Genomic DNA, 15439 nt, shown 5'->3' on the forward strand with positions numbered 1-15439 from the left:
TCATTTAATACTATTTACTGCCACTTCAGAGAACACTTTCCTGAAAAGGGAGAAATTTGTCCTAAGTGGTACATAAAGGTTCTGTGCTTATAAAACATCATACCAGAAATACTCTTAAAACACACAAACATCCCTTTACCAGGATCTACTCAGTGACTTCTTATAATGATCAAATACATAGAAATACAAACATAACCAGCTAGGCAGGGCATTTATCTGTTGTACTTCATTCCCTGGAGAAATACACTCTTGATGTTTATTATGAAAAACTTGATATTTCCTAGATGTAAGTACTGCAGACAGGGAGATGAGAATGGTTATATTTGCTATGAGGCCAGAATTCAAGCTTATACCACCATTCCCTGATAGCTCAAACAACAGCTGAATCTAACCTGCCCATTTACATCTAACCTAGTGATTCTACTATTATACTGTTTTTTCCCCCCAGCACTCAATGCCTTTTAAGAGGGTCACAGCTTTCTGGCTTAGAGCATCTTTGGAGAAAAAAAAAATGGCAGCTTTTTGTGTGGGTGCAGTAACTTTTTAGGAAGTAATATCTCACCTCATCAAGGAGGTGTAGGTTTTAGATGCTGCTATGGAGACAACAGTCACATTTTACATGTATTTTAAAATTAAAAACACATTATAGCAGTATTGAAATTCATTTTAAAATACCAAATTATTTCTGCACTTGGAGGCAGCTATGGTGGTCACCAAGACCAAAGGATTTTCATTTGTTTGTTTATGGTACTCATTATGACTTCTCTCAGTAATGTTTCTTCTCTCATCTCCTCCACTAACCTACCTTAATCAGGGTAAGAGAAGGCAACACTTAGGAAAATTATATTGATCTTATTTAAAAATAAGGAGTGACATTTTTATGTTTAAACATAAGATGAGAAAAACATCAAACCTACAGACAATGCCAGGAATGTTTAAAATCTTTACACCAAATATTATTTATAACAGACTATAAGTTTAATACTTGAAAAAAGTAAACAAAATCTCAGGACGTGCAGGAAAATGAAACTATGCCAAAGCATTTTTAGAGGGCAAAAATATACCAAATAGCTAAATAGCAGGAATTAGAAACACCTTTTTAAATTGCTGTCGTCTTTGTTCCTTTATCATTTTAATTTAAAAAGTCAATGTAAACTCAATCAGGTTCATGTCAATCATCTTACGTAAAAACTGAGAGGAGGTTTTAATTTGTGTTTAATAAAACAAAGTACCATGTGTGTATTATATTTAATGTAATACACATACTTTAACTTTAAAACAGACCTCAAGAAAACTTTATCCCCACCAGAAAAATACAGTATTTACATAAAAATATGATTGTGGTGGTGATAGCAGAAACATATGATTCAGCTGCAGACAGCTGTTTGTGAAAGTTATCTAGAAGACCTCTATCAAACCTACTCCCTAAACCACTTCTGTGTATGTCAGTGCTAGGGAAGGGGCAAGGTAAGAAACAACACTTCACAAAACATCATCCAGTCCAAAACAGATCTAGAAAAAGCACAAGAGAAATAGTGGAACCATCTGTAATGTATTTGTGAGAGATACACATTTGCCAGTGAAAATTACCCAATTCTCAAGGCAGTTACACAGGATTTCAAATTATTGGATTCTCATAATCTCCACTTAATGATTTGTCAGTTACTATTTTTTCTTCTCAATTTGAAAATTTTGACTAAACAATAAAGACAAGTGAACCCACTTATGAAACATGCATTAAATTTCTGAGTTTGTTCACATCTACAATTAATTTCAACTTTTTGAAAAAATAATAGGATTTGCCTTAAGAGAGCTATTAATAGTTTAGCTCCCTTGATAGAACTGTGAAGACAGTTTCATTTACTAACTTCAATTTCATAATGAAGGCAGAATATATTCAACTTTGGTATTAAAGCTGAAATGGAAGATACTACTCATGAATTTGGAAAGTTTACTTCCTTCTATTGATATCAGCCAGCATCATAAAGCCATACCAAAAGCTAATTCTGCCAAGAGAGAGAATCTTTAGTTTTCAATGGCCAGTGTGGAAAATATAATAACACATATAACTTTTATCCTCTGCCCAAATACAGGACAGCTTTGCACTATTTCACAGGCAAGCCACTGGCAAACTTGAGGCTATATTTAAAGCAGAGAGAACAAATAAGAATAACCATGTGATCTATCCAACCACCTGTAACAATTGGGCCCTGACTATGCATAGCATCTGCTACATGCTGCTAAATGTCTCACCTTTCCTAAAGGACTCTCATTCTAGTCCTGATGATTTTGGTGTACCAGGATGTTTTTCATCTAAACCCTCTATGTGGAGAAGGCCTTTCAATTTTACCTTCAATAAGATGCATGGAGCCCTTCAGAGTAACAGATGTTTCTGAATTAGGGAAAAATCCACTTGCTATGAACAGGTTGCAGCAAATTTCTTGGCCTTTCTTTAGTTTCCCTAGAAACACAGGATGTGAAGGAACACAGTAGCAGAAGGGAATCACAGGTGGGAAGGAAAAATGTCTCCAGAGAAGATGAGAAAATTCATGCTCTAGACCGCATTCATCTGTAAGAGAGAAAATGTAATGACATTACTATACTGGTCCTGTAAAACGCAGACTCATAGCTAACATTCCTTGTGTGTCCTACAGTAGAAAGACATCCCCCAGCAAAAAACCACGATGGGATTAGAGGGCCTGCAGCATGTGCTATCCGTTTTCCTAGCCTAATCGAGACCTTTTATACCACCTAAGCTGATGGATTATTACTCTGCAGCCTACCGGCTTAATTCTGTCAATTCATCCAGGCTGTATAAAGCTTTCTGCTGTTGGGCAAGTCTGGGGACTGAGCAATGTGGCAAATCTGCTCTTGCAAAACAAGGGTGAGGCAGTGCTGAGCTGCACGCCAGAGGGAGAGACGAACCTGGGGAAAATGATGTATTTTCCTTAAAGGCCACTCAGTAGGAATAACAGATGAAGGAGTTTCAGGTACTGGCTACACAAGCAGAAGGCTTAGGAACTCCTTCCCCAGCTGTGCCTCTGGCCCAGCTGCCTCCAATAGGGCCGTTCGTAGACCCAGAACTGCTCATCCACAGGACACAGCCTAAAACAAACATCCCCCCTCACGTCTATGCTGGGCCCTCCCCTTACTCCAGGTGCTCTCAACCAGGGGTGATTCTGTCCTCCGGCAACACCTGGAGACATTCTGCATTGGCATGACTGGGTGTGGGGGTGTGGGCTACTGGCATCTAGTGAAGAGAGGCCACGAATGCTGCTATCCATTCTGCAATGCACAGGACAGACCCACCCAGGGAATCATTCACCCCACCCCCCCAAAACACCAACAGCAACACAGCTCTAGACTACATGCCCCTTGAAAACAGTCCTTTTTTTTTTTTTTAATCCCAAGTAGTCAATAGTGGGTGGTACATTGTGGGTTCCTAGGAAAATATTTTGGATTGAAAAGCACAATGAAGATTTTGCCCCTATGTTTCAGTCTGGCTGAGAGTAAAAATATGTAAAGACGGTGGTCTTTGGAGAGACAGAGATAAAGCAAGTGAGCATGGATCCAAATCCTGTTACTGTGTCTTACTAGCTGTGTGATCAAGCCATGTTCCTTCACCTCCAAATCCCAAGCTCCTCATCTATTTGAAGAAGACAGTCCCTAACAGACTTGTTGTTGAAAGGGTTAAATTATACAGCATATGTAGAATACTTAGTATGTGCTATGTGCTTAGTCATGTCTGACTCTGTAATCCCATGAGCTATAGCCCACCAGGTTCCTCTGTCCATGGGGATTCTCCAGGCAAGAATACTGGAGTGAGTTGCCATGTCCTCCTCCAGGGGATCTTCCCAACCCAGGGATCGAACTCAGGTCTCCCGCTTTGTAGGCAGATTCTTTACCAGCTGAGCTACCAGGGAAGCCCAAGAATACTGGAATGGGTAGTCTATTCCTTCTCCAGGGGATCTTCCCAACCCAGATGTCAAACCGATCCTGTTGCATTGCAGGTGGATTCTTTACCATCTGAGCCACCAGGGAAGCCCAAAAGAATGCTTAGTATAGTCGATGGAAAATAGCAGACAATTAATAAATGTTCCTACTAATATCAGCATTGCCCAAAGGCCTCCAGGAGAGGAGCCTGGTTTTCATGTAGTCCTGGAGGGGAAAATTTACTGTACAGGAAAGCCAGACTAAACAAATACTGCAGTCAGGCTACAGAGAACACTGGTGCTGTGTCTCAGGAGGCTGCAGTCCTCCGGCTCCGGAGCGGCACCAGGCGTCAGCTCCAGTGCCTGCTGCTCCAGAGAGACAACCCCCAGACACACCCGAACACCAGCCAGCTCCATGAAAGGTCTATTTCAGAGCATACGCCCTAACTCCAAGACTGGACGCTAGAAGGAAATCAGGCCATGGCGGAGGACAATTTGGGACAGACAAGGTGGAGTCCAGCCAATTCGGAGACAGAATCCAACTTTTATTTTGTCTCACCAGTGCTGTGCCCATATTAGAACCTGTTTTAGCTCTTAAATCTTCCATGGGTTTAATCCGGAGATTTGTATGTGTGCGTATGTGCAAAAATAGATTTTATTCTACAAATGAAATGAACAAAATCACCTGGAATAGAATGGATGACTCCTAGGCAGGGGGAGAGGGGATCCAGAGCCATAAAACCATTTCCTAGTATTTATTTAAAGTAAATAGCTCCCACTGTTATTATTCCCAGGGCACAGAGAAGCAGAGAAGGCAGTCATGCTGCATGCACAGATGGAGGGGACTAATCCATCTTATTTTCTCAAGGTCACAGGGGATAATGGTGTGACAGAGGTGGAGTTCAGATTTCCAAATAACAAACACAAGCCTCTCCCCCAAAGGTTATGCTGCCTTCATCTTAATAAACCAGAATAGCACACACTCAGTGTCAAGTGCAAACAGCTTCCCTGGGGTCCAGGTTTTAAATGAATCAGAGATGAGCTTTCTAGGTGAGGGGGTCTCAGGAGAGCAGACAAGAACATGCAGTCCAGAGGCACCCCAGGGGGATTCAAATATTCATTCCCTCATTTACTGACTGCCTGATCTTAGGCAAATTTGTTAATTTTGGAGAAATTTTTTGTCTACATCTGTAAAATAGGAAAAATAATAATATCTAAGTCATTAGATGGGTGTGAGGACTAAGTTACTACCAGTAGCATGCCCGGGACACAGAAGGAGCTTAACAAGTGTCACCTATTAATAGTGATGAAGACCATGATGATGCAACCTGCTCGGGAACAACAAACACACGGTTGCTGGGTTCTGTCCATTGGTCTTACAATTTCTGAACAGGGCTTTACAGTTATTCCAGTTTTGTGCTGGGCTCACAGAGCACTTCAGAGCAGAGTGGGGTGCTACATTCCAACAGACAATGCAACCTTATACATGTAAAAGTTTCATTTTTCACTTGCTAATAGAACTATTTTGCTATTACACTACCTAAGCATTTTTCCAAGTAATTTTTTTTTCAGCCTCAACAATCAGGAGGGTGTAAGAAAGCACAGTCTCTAAAGATCTTAGCCCGTACTTCTGCAGGTGAGGGAAAAGGATAAGGTTACATGCCAGAAACTTGAGTCTAATCAGATACTACTGAGGACACACAAATGCCTTCCCTGAACTCAAGGATGTGACCCTGAACGTCGGAAGATGGCACCGTCTCAAGCAGCATCTGCTCCCTCCTCCGCTTAATGCAGTCTGTGCCAGGACCACCCTCCCCCTCAACACCCCCCTGCCCCCGATCCTTGGTCAGGGCACAAAGCGATAAAGACAGACTGAGGATGACTCAGAGAGATTTTTTTTTTTAATTAAGAAAATTTTAAAAAATGAACTGGAATAGCTTCATGTGGAAAAGAGCTTAAAATTAAACAGCATCAGGAAACATCCAGCCAATAAAAAAATAAAATTTTTAAGAGATAAGATTTCAGATTTCAGGCAGACAATACTCGTTGACGCTCTGAAAAACATTCTCCCAAAGAAAGAATCACTCTTTTGGTGGACAGCCCGGTTCTTATCCTTATACTGACAATCATGACAGTATTTCATTTACAGTATTCATGACTGTATTTCATTCCTTGAACTTTTTACTCTTGACAAACCCTTCCCAGCTCCAGGTGTGAGCGGCACAAGTTAGCTCTCAAACATAAAGCAGGTGAAAGTGTTTCGTTGTGGCTCGCCAAATCTCTACAAAGATTGCAACTACGAAGCGTTAGTCTCCTCCCTTCCTAAAAATAACACCTCTTCACTCAGACACAGGGCTGAAACAACAGGCCAAAGGAAAACATTTTCTTATCAGGAAAATCTTAGTTCCTTTATATATGAGATTTCTACATGGATAACTTTAAAATGCAGAGGGTGAATTTTTAAATGTTTGAAATATTATTTTGGGGAAGGTGCTGAATTCCAGAAATAAAGATCTTGGTGACAATGTAGGTTGTTTAAACACAGCAGGCTCCAAGTTGTCACAGCTTATCTAGAAAACATCCTTCTGGGCCCCTTCCGAGAGCTCACAGACAGGCCCAGGGCTGGCCAAGCGCCTTCCTGGCCTCAGAGAGCCAACACTGAGAAGGTCCCTGCGTGCTGGTACTCACCATATCGAATTCTACAGAGCCCACCATCCGAGACACCTCGTCAAACTCCTCAGGAGACATGGGAAGAAGGTTGTCTGTGGTCTGAAGTCGAGAAGGATGACTAAATGGGGGAGAAAGAAACAGGAAATGTTGACATCTAAATTGTGGAAGCAGTACCACCAGCTTGGCCATTTCATCTCTGGCCTGTGTCATCACTTCAGTTTTTTATTTCAGGAGAAATACATGCACTTGTAAGATACATTTGAAAAAGCAAGGATCTCAAGAGGTTCATGTCCCCAGCCCGGCCCCTCATGAAGCACGTTGGACTCTGGATATGTGAGCGAGAAATAGCCAGTCTGGGTCCTGCACCGCTTCTGCCTGGGTACACCTGGGTGCGAGCGTGTGCAGCGTGTCACCTACCCTGGCCCAAGAAGCGCCAGAGGAAATGTCTGGGGAGTCCCTCATCCCTACCTTGAGGTTTGTATGCAGATAAAGCTGCTCCAGAGGGTTTTTACATGAAGGCTACATCCATTCACCCCAAGACAGTGCTGCAGGCCAAATAACTGACAATGACTTTTCCAAAATTTTTTCTACCTTTTACAAAATGAAACAACAAAATAAAAGCAAGCGGACAAAAAAAAAAAGTATCTCAATCATTACTTTGGCCTTTTCTACATTAAAAAGAACTGCTTTCCCACTCTCATCAATTTTTGTTCATTTTATTTACACTCTTTCAAAATATCAGTTTGGGGAGAACTTATATACCTTAAATACAACCTTGTTTTGGGTTTGTTTGTTTGTTTTTGTTTTTAATAAAGGCAGTGAAACGCTGACAGGGAGTGACACAAGATCTCTAATTAGGATCTCTCCAACAAGTCCAACCGTGACGATGACAGCAGCAATTACAATGGAAAAGCAAAGAACAAGCATCTTCAACAGGCCCCAGCCAGGACAGGGGGCTTGTTTGAGGATTTTAAACATGCCACTCTTCTGTGTTCACTTACACTTCAGACACAGAAATCAATTCAGTCTTGATGTATCCTGTTCCTTTAGGGCCATCAAGTTCCATAGGCTCTGGGGCTAGAAGCAAACACATCGTGGACACTTTCCGTTAGCAGATATCACACAAGAACAATCAACGGCGACGTCCCTGCTGGCTCAGTGGTAAAGACCCCTGAGGATCCCACATGGTGAGGAGCAACTAAGCCCATGCGCCACAACTAATAAGCCTGTGCTCTAGAGCCTGGGAGCCGCAACTACTGAGCCCGCGCACCCTAGAGCCCATGCTATGCAAAAAGAGAAGCCACCACAATGAGAAGACCATGCATTGCAACTGGAGAAAAGCCTGAGCAGCAGCAAAGACCCAGCACAGCCAAAAATAAATTTAAAAAAAAGAACAATCAACTTTTTCTTTGATCAAGACTGGATTTGTTTTCCTTGACAGTCAGCTAAGATTCCCTGCCTGCATCACCTGAAATTGTGGTATGGATGCAGAAACAACGAGAAGAAAAGGGGAGGTACGTTCTTCTGTGCTGAACACAGACAAGACAGGAGAGGCTTTTCTTTCCAAGGCCCAAAGTCCTACAGAAGTTCTATCTGGTTTATGGTCCTGGCCTGGCTGGTGTCATAGACACATCAGTCAAGGTGAGCTGCGGGCATCTTCTCCCCAAGTAATTGTGTTAATACTGAAATAACTGATCCTGAAAAACCATTAACTCTGTTGGCATGTTCTAAAGCAGGCGAGTCTAACTTCCCCTTTCTCAAATACAGTTGAGGGAAGACTGAGCAGTGGAAGACCTGTGTGCTAAGCCTAGACCTGCTCTCAGTGAGGAGGAGACCTAGTAACTTACTGGGTCACTGTGCAGGGACCACTTCTCTTCACCCAGGCCTCCGCTTGCTCAATTTCAGGTATGGGTTGACATAAATCAGGTGACCATCAAAGGTCCTTTTATCCCTTCCACTCAGAAAAAGTAAAAAATGTAACAAACACAGAAGACCAGAAATGGACTTTTCCAACACCCTTAAAATCAAAAATCATTTGCTCCTTTCTAACTCTCTGTATCAGGCCAAACAATGTATCACGTGTCAACTGTACTATGTTTTGAAGGCCTGCTTTTACCAATTCAAAAGGAAGGGGTGCCCTATACTTACAAGAAGGCAAGGGCAGTGTGGAGGAGTGGGATTAAAGCCTGTCTGCAAACCTCTGGACAAGATGAAGGGAGAACATGACCATGGCGAAAACTAGGCTGTGCTATGAAAACTAGGCTGTGCTATGAAAACTAGGCTGTGCCTGCTCAGCAGGCAACTCCTGTGCACTCTCCCCACTTACCTTCCTTTGGCCTGGAGTAGTATTTTCCAAAGGCATGGTCTTTATCAATATTTGGATACAGAAACTTCAGGGGATTCTCTGGAATATTTTCAGCAGCCATGACTTTATAATTGCGAATAATGTCAGGAAAAGTAACCGCAGAAAGTTCTTTCTTTGTGTAGGGTTCAACCGCATGGAAGTAAGGTTCTAAAGGGAAGAAAAGTAAAGTGAGTCCCATGGAACAGCCCAGAACAACAGAGGAAAGAAACAAAACACTGCAGAGTTTATGGATTTAACAGAACCTGGTAAGAACTAAACATAATCTAGGAGTTTCATCACAGCGTGTGTAACTGATTCATTTCTAAATAAATTATCCTTTCATTAAGACAGGAAAAACAAAGGCCATCATCACTCTCAATAACATTGCCATTTGTCATTATTTGCTTAGATTTGTAAATCTAGTCAAAAAAATTTTACTAGACACCCATAAAATAACTAATTACTACTTGGGTCTTCTTGGCTCAAGCCACAGATTAGGTTAACAGAAAAGCTCACTTTCTTTTCATATTGAAAAATGAAAATAAACAATGACAATACAAGGAAAACTTTTTAAACAAACCACAAATGGACCCTATTTGCTATCTTTTTCTGTAATTCTGAATGCAAAATCACCCAAACTTTAATTTGCTCCTAGTCTTAGTTCCAGACTTCACTGAATTCCTGCTTCCTAACTGTTTCAGGATCTCACTTTGGGGCTCATATTCCAGAGGTCAGGTGCTCTAGGGACTCTGCTCCTGAACTTCAGACCAAAGCTGGTGCTGCCCGGCGAAGACTGCCCAGTTGTCAGTGGTGTGCATCTCTGCCCGCTTTGCTAGCTCCATCTCTCTGCAAGCTCCAGAAAGAACCACCAGGGGAGGAGCAGAAAAGGCAGGCTCTGCCCCTATTGTCCCCCTCCCTGCGCTCTACTCCAGGCTCTCTTGTTTTTCACCAGAAGAAAAAATACATAGAACTAGAAAAGCATCCCATCTTACTGCATCTTCTAACTGAAAGCAGAAGTCACTGGAATAGTTGAGTTTTCCCTCCAATCCTTCAAACAGAGCAAACTAGAAGTAACAGGAAAAAGTCACCAGTTTGTCTTTAACCTTTTTTCATCTCCACCAAAACGTGTTTCTTATTCCCCAGAAACCTGTTTTGTATACTTAGGTTTTCGAAACCGTTTTGCCATGGATGTACTGCATCAGATAGAAACCCAAGATAGAGCCCAGATAAACGTGCACCTGCTCTGTTTGAAGGCAGGGTGGAGAACCAGTCCCAGGACCCCCTCAAACAACCAGCCCTCATCCTAGCACATCCACACATGATTCCCCTCAGTGGGTCTGGAAGCTTATGCCTGCACACGATGGGTTTCCTCCCAACAACTAGCTGCCAGTCATAGGCACTCACATTCTTCACCTACAGGTATCAAACCTGAACAAGAGGAAAGAACGTGACCTTGTCTTTTAAACAACCATTATGTGCACAACAGGTTCCAGGCAGAGTCCCACAAACTCTTGGGTATGCAATAAATCCTATTAGGGAAGCTCAACTGGGGTGGGCTAGAGGAGCTGCAATTTTATGTCACAGGCTCATTATTTGTATGAGCTGATCTGCGGTAGAGGAAGGGCTTGCACCTGTGGGTCGAATGGGGGTGTGTGCAGGAACCCTGGCTTACCACCTCCATTCTGGGACCGTTCCACCCACGTGAACGTGATCGCCCCTTCCCGGCAGCTCTCGCTGAAGCGCAGCAGGAACGTCCCGGGCTGTTGGTCCTTCAGCAGGGCTCGCTCTCGCTCCTTGCTAATAAAGCCCACAATACACCTGGATGTGGAAAGGGATCAACGGAGGCATTCTGAGGTTCGGTCATGACTCGATAATTTTCCTGCTCATTTACCAACCAAGATGACTACAACGTGACACAAGAACACAGGATAAAAATGTATTGACTATTTTAGATGCTTTAAAATCTATTTCATTGACACTTCAGGAATCATTTCAGTCATACGTATATATGCTTAACTCCCCCAAAAACTCATTAACCTGGTGCCAACAGATGATCAATAAATACTTTCTGGATTAATGAGCCTTTCATTTTCACTTGGTGATTGAAAATGTCTGAATTTATTTATCTTTTACAGTGAAAAGGAAGGCTCAGACGATCCATTTTCATATTCTTAACTGCTGACCAAGTTAAGAATCTCTTTGCTGAAATCTCAACTGACCCTGGGAATAAATTAGAAACAATTTACTGAGTTGGGCTTCCCTGGTGGCTCAGTTGGTAAAGAACTGCCTGCAATGGAGAAGACGCACGTTCGATCCCTGGGTCAAAAAGACCCCCTGGAGAAGGGAATAACAACCCACTCCAGTATTCTTGCATGGGAAACACCATGGACAGAGGAGTCTGGTGGGCTACAGTCTATGGGGTCATAAAGAGTCAGACACAACTGAGCGACTAACACTTTAAACTTACTGTGTTAAAAATAGCTTTTTCTTCCTTACTGGGAGGCAATAAAGAAGATGCTCAAGAAATTTTTGTACAATGAATGCATGCATAGCACTCAGGGTTTTTAAACTCAGCTTTGAAAATGGGGATATGTGTGTACCCATGGCTGATTCATGTTGAGGTTTGACAGAAAACAGAATTCTGTAAAGCAATTATCCTTCAATAAAACATTAATTAATTAAAAAATACATATATGTTTATTATGGAAGTATAAGTTTAATCTTATGAGGGCCCACTAATGAATCCCTGAAGGGACAGCCTGTAAGCGTCTGTTTCAGTGGGATGCTCACAAGTCTTGCCAAATAATGAAGTCTGTCTTGGTCAGGACTATCTCTGCCTTGCAGTATTGGAGTCTGTGCTCAACATATGCTTCAAAAATACATCTATATGTGGCCCTTACCCATCATTCCAGAGAGCAAGCAGGTGTTTTTTAATGAGTTCAAGGATGCTTTCGATCCAAAGCCAGAACGGAAAATTTTTATCATTTATATTTTCCTGCCAAGTAAATAGATGCATACATTAGAAACCAAGAAATCCCAAACTCTGACTTCTCCTGTCTCCTCCTACCCTCGGGTTTTAGTTTGCAAAGACTGCCCAGCTGCCAAAGCTAGCATTGTCTCCTACAGAGCCGTCCCTCCCCTTCTTATCAGCTTTCAGACACCCAGCTCTCCACATCCTGAGCCAGACACTGCTTCCCTCTCCAAACATTAGTGACCCAGCCAGGGCACGACCCCCTGGGTGATCACAGTGGCTTCCCACTGCTGAACTCCAGTAGCTCGAGCTTGTCAGCACTGTCTGGTGACCCTCGTGGGGTCTGATTACCACCCCCCTGAACTGGGCCCCTGCTTGAGTAGGCTCGGGGATGGTCATCTGGCCCATGGGCTGTCCACGCCGGCACAGAGCACACGTTACTCACAGACGGGGCTAACATGCTGCCAAGCCAGGGTCCAGTGTGAGCAAACAGAGGCCTCATTTCGGATGTGAGAGAATGTTATCACACAGACAGGTGCTTCCTGTCAGACTCACACTTGGAGCCTAACCTTCGCGCTGAAGGAAAGTAAACAACTTGTCCTAGGGGTTCCGTGGGCTAGAGGAACCTGCCAAAGCAAGCATGGCGCAGCCAGCACCGTGTTGAGAAATCCAAGAACCCTACAGAGAGCAGAAAGCACTCAGAGTGTAAATCTGAGACAGCACCCACCTTACAGAACCTTGTCCATGGAATCAGACCATCGGGGCCGGCGTTGGGGCCTAAACAAATAAAAACAAGGTTTTTCAGGAACCGGGAATCAATTCTAAAGCTTTGGCTGGGCTGATGGCTCTTGTATTTGCTCTCAAAGAGCCAACACTCAACCAAGGAAGGGTGTATGTACACGGTCAGGAGTCTCAGATCACTAACACTAACTGCCTGTGCTTTCTGGAGAAGCCTAGGGTGGGCCCTCCTTGTGCAATGGCACTTGCCGTTCCTCCCTCTCCTTCCTTACCAGGCTCCTCTCCCAGTGACCCTGCAGTTTTTTTTCAAGTGCAAACTACTAGGACCAAGAATCACTTGCAGGTGATCGATTTAACTGACACAACTTTATAGGCTTATTTTAGATATTAATTAGGTATTTCCTTCAGCCTTCCTCCAAATAGGACACAGGCTCCGGGAGGCAAATCAAAAGGCAAGTGAGAGAAATGAAAGGGGAAGGAAGCCTAGGGGTCATCACCTACACAAACTAAAGCAGCTGAGCCATGAGAAGTGGTGAGACTGACACCGCTCTTCACAGAGAATCGCAGATAAGCCATTACAGGCAGGAAGGGTATCTGTCTTAACTCTCAGCAAACAAGGGATGGAATAAGGTGACTCCTTACTTTTTACTAAATTGCATAAGACCCCCACTGTGACAGCTACATGGCCAAGAGAGGGCACTGCTGAGAGCTATCCAGGTTAGGAAAAGTCTACTGATGCCCGCAGGACATGCAGCTCTGCTGTACAGAAAGCAAATCTGGAAAAAAAGCCATCTGTGGATTTAGAAAAAAAAATAGTTCAGATATCCCCATTCATTGAAGATCTGACCTTGAGACTGATGGGTCTTAGATTTGCTTAGTGTAGAAGACTAATAAATCCATGACATTAGCTACTGAAAGGGAATTCTCTACCTTGACCTGGACCCTGCCTATCAGGCCGTGCTGATCATGGGTGTCCCCTGATGTGGACAGTGTCTCCTCCCATTTGGGCCACCTGACATAAGAGACCTGGGTGTGTGTTGTGGGGTGGGTGGCCCCAGGACCTGATTCTTACAATGCTAGGGGCTTACTTTTTTCTCCCCAAGGTTAATCAGACTTCATCTTTCTCAGACTTCACCTTTCTCCAAGAATTTATTTTCACCACAACTAATATATTTTACATAACTCAGAAATCTTTCCCTTAGGAGCCTTGCTCAGAAATGTTAATATGAGATAATGGGAAAATGATTCATTTAAATCTTCTGTCAAGTCGGCATCTCCTTCTAAAGTGAGGCATCACTCTCACTTACCTATAATAAATGGCAGTTGGAAAAGCCAATAGATTCCTAACACTCTCCTAACTTGAAGATGAAGAGCAAAGGGGGGAAAGGAGAAGTCAAGATATTTTTTATGAATTTTGATTGTTGGTTACATAAAAAGTGAATATGCTCATACCAAGAAGCTTCTCCCCCAGCATGTTCAGCTGGTCCACATTGAGACCTCTTTTGGTGACAGAAGAAAACTGCCAACTCAGCACCTCTGAAAGCTGAGACCATCGTGCACAAGGTGGGTTCAGGAAGAAGGACAGATTCTAGAAAGAAAACACCGAGAAGCTAAAAGCCACTGATGAGTCACCAGTCACAAGCTCAGCATAGAAACACGGATCTGTGCCAAAGTTTAGTTCTAGTCTATGACACACATATTTTCACAGCAGAGGAAGAGAAATAGTTCTATTTGCAGACTCATATCTGTGCATTTATCTACTCACTAAAATTTAACTCCCGAATCAATACTCATGGCACTTTGGCATTCATTTGTGGACATACCCAGGCACAGAGCCGTGAAAACTTAGAGTCGCCAAACATGTATGTTTCCGGTTGAAGTCAAACAAAGCTATGCTCTGCCTTCCTGTTTCAGCTCTCACACTACACCCAAGTGTCTTCTTTGAGGTCTGTTTAATGCTGTGGTCTTTGCATTTCTGTATGTTTTTTGGCTGGTGATTTCATTTTTTAAAATGCCCCTCAAAGGCGAGCTGAAGTGCTGTCTAGTGTTCCTAAATGCCTTAAGGAGCTAATGCACATGATATAGAAGTTTTGTTCAGACTGAGTTATAAAGCTGTTTGCCATGAGTTCGATGTTAATGAATCAACAAGTATGTTAGATAAGGGATCTTTAAACAAAACAAGGTGATGTATTGATCTGCAGATGCGAGGGTTTCGCCAGAGGCTGACGGGAACCCATACTTCCCTCAGGCACAGTGATTCAGTATCCGCTAAATCAGTGTTCACAGTGACTTCAAAGAACCTAAGTACAGTGAATAACTGGAACCAATTGTAACTAATGGACCATGAGTATCCGTACTCTTAAGAACAGAGCCTGCTTGTTTAGCAAGTGTATACATTTTTAAAAAAGCATAACACAAAATCATCTGTTGCCCAAGATTATTCACATGGAAGGAAAATCATAATTTTTCATTTCTAGTACATACACATGCTTCTGGAATGCTTCGCTATTCCAGAATTACTCAGCTCCTTAGCAATGAGTTGAGTTGTGCCACTTTCCCCTCAACATCTGGCCCATACAGGCTCTTTCAAATATGCAGAACTAGAGCAGGGGGGTCTTTAAACCCTGGTATGAAAGTGGATGTGTTTTCCTTACCCGGGGTTCTGCCACCAGCATGTTGTACCACAGGATGGAGGCCCAGCCACTTGGGAGCTGGCTGACATTGGAGATCACCACGACGGGTAGAGAGGTCGTCTACAAGATGACAAAGACCTTGAAATCCTCG

The 15439-nt window shown here is 42.9% G+C and overlaps 1 protein-coding gene across 2 annotated transcripts in view; it reads right to left on the reverse strand.

Moving 5' to 3' along the window:
* The window catches only part of STAT1 (signal transducer and activator of transcription 1), a 40612-nt gene continuing 25173 nt past the window's right edge, over nucleotides 1-15439 (reverse strand). Inside the window, exons 17-25 of one of the 2 annotated variants that reach the window (XM_006046518.4) lie at nucleotides 15310-15408; nucleotides 14108-14243; nucleotides 12645-12694; nucleotides 11847-11941; nucleotides 10622-10764; nucleotides 8929-9114; nucleotides 7604-7679; nucleotides 6621-6720; nucleotides 1-2569 (exon numbers count right to left, since the gene is read on the reverse strand). In XM_006046518.4, coding sequence (XP_006046580.1) covers nucleotides 2555-2569; nucleotides 6621-6720; nucleotides 7604-7679; nucleotides 8929-9114; nucleotides 10622-10764; nucleotides 11847-11941; nucleotides 12645-12694; nucleotides 14108-14243; nucleotides 15310-15408 — 900 coding nt within the window. In that variant the 3' untranslated portion in view covers nucleotides 1-2554. Of the gene's footprint in view, nucleotides 2570-6620; nucleotides 6721-7603; nucleotides 7680-8928; nucleotides 9115-10618; nucleotides 10765-11846; nucleotides 11942-12644; nucleotides 12695-14107; nucleotides 14244-15309; nucleotides 15409-15439 lie in introns of both variants that reach the window. The other variant, XM_006046517.4, reaches the window with a different exon arrangement.

This window comes from Bubalus bubalis, chromosome 2 (assembly GCF_019923935.1).
Source record: "Bubalus bubalis isolate 160015118507 breed Murrah chromosome 2, NDDB_SH_1, whole genome shotgun sequence".
In the NCBI taxonomy this organism is placed as follows: domain Eukaryota; kingdom Metazoa; phylum Chordata; class Mammalia; order Artiodactyla; family Bovidae; genus Bubalus; species Bubalus bubalis.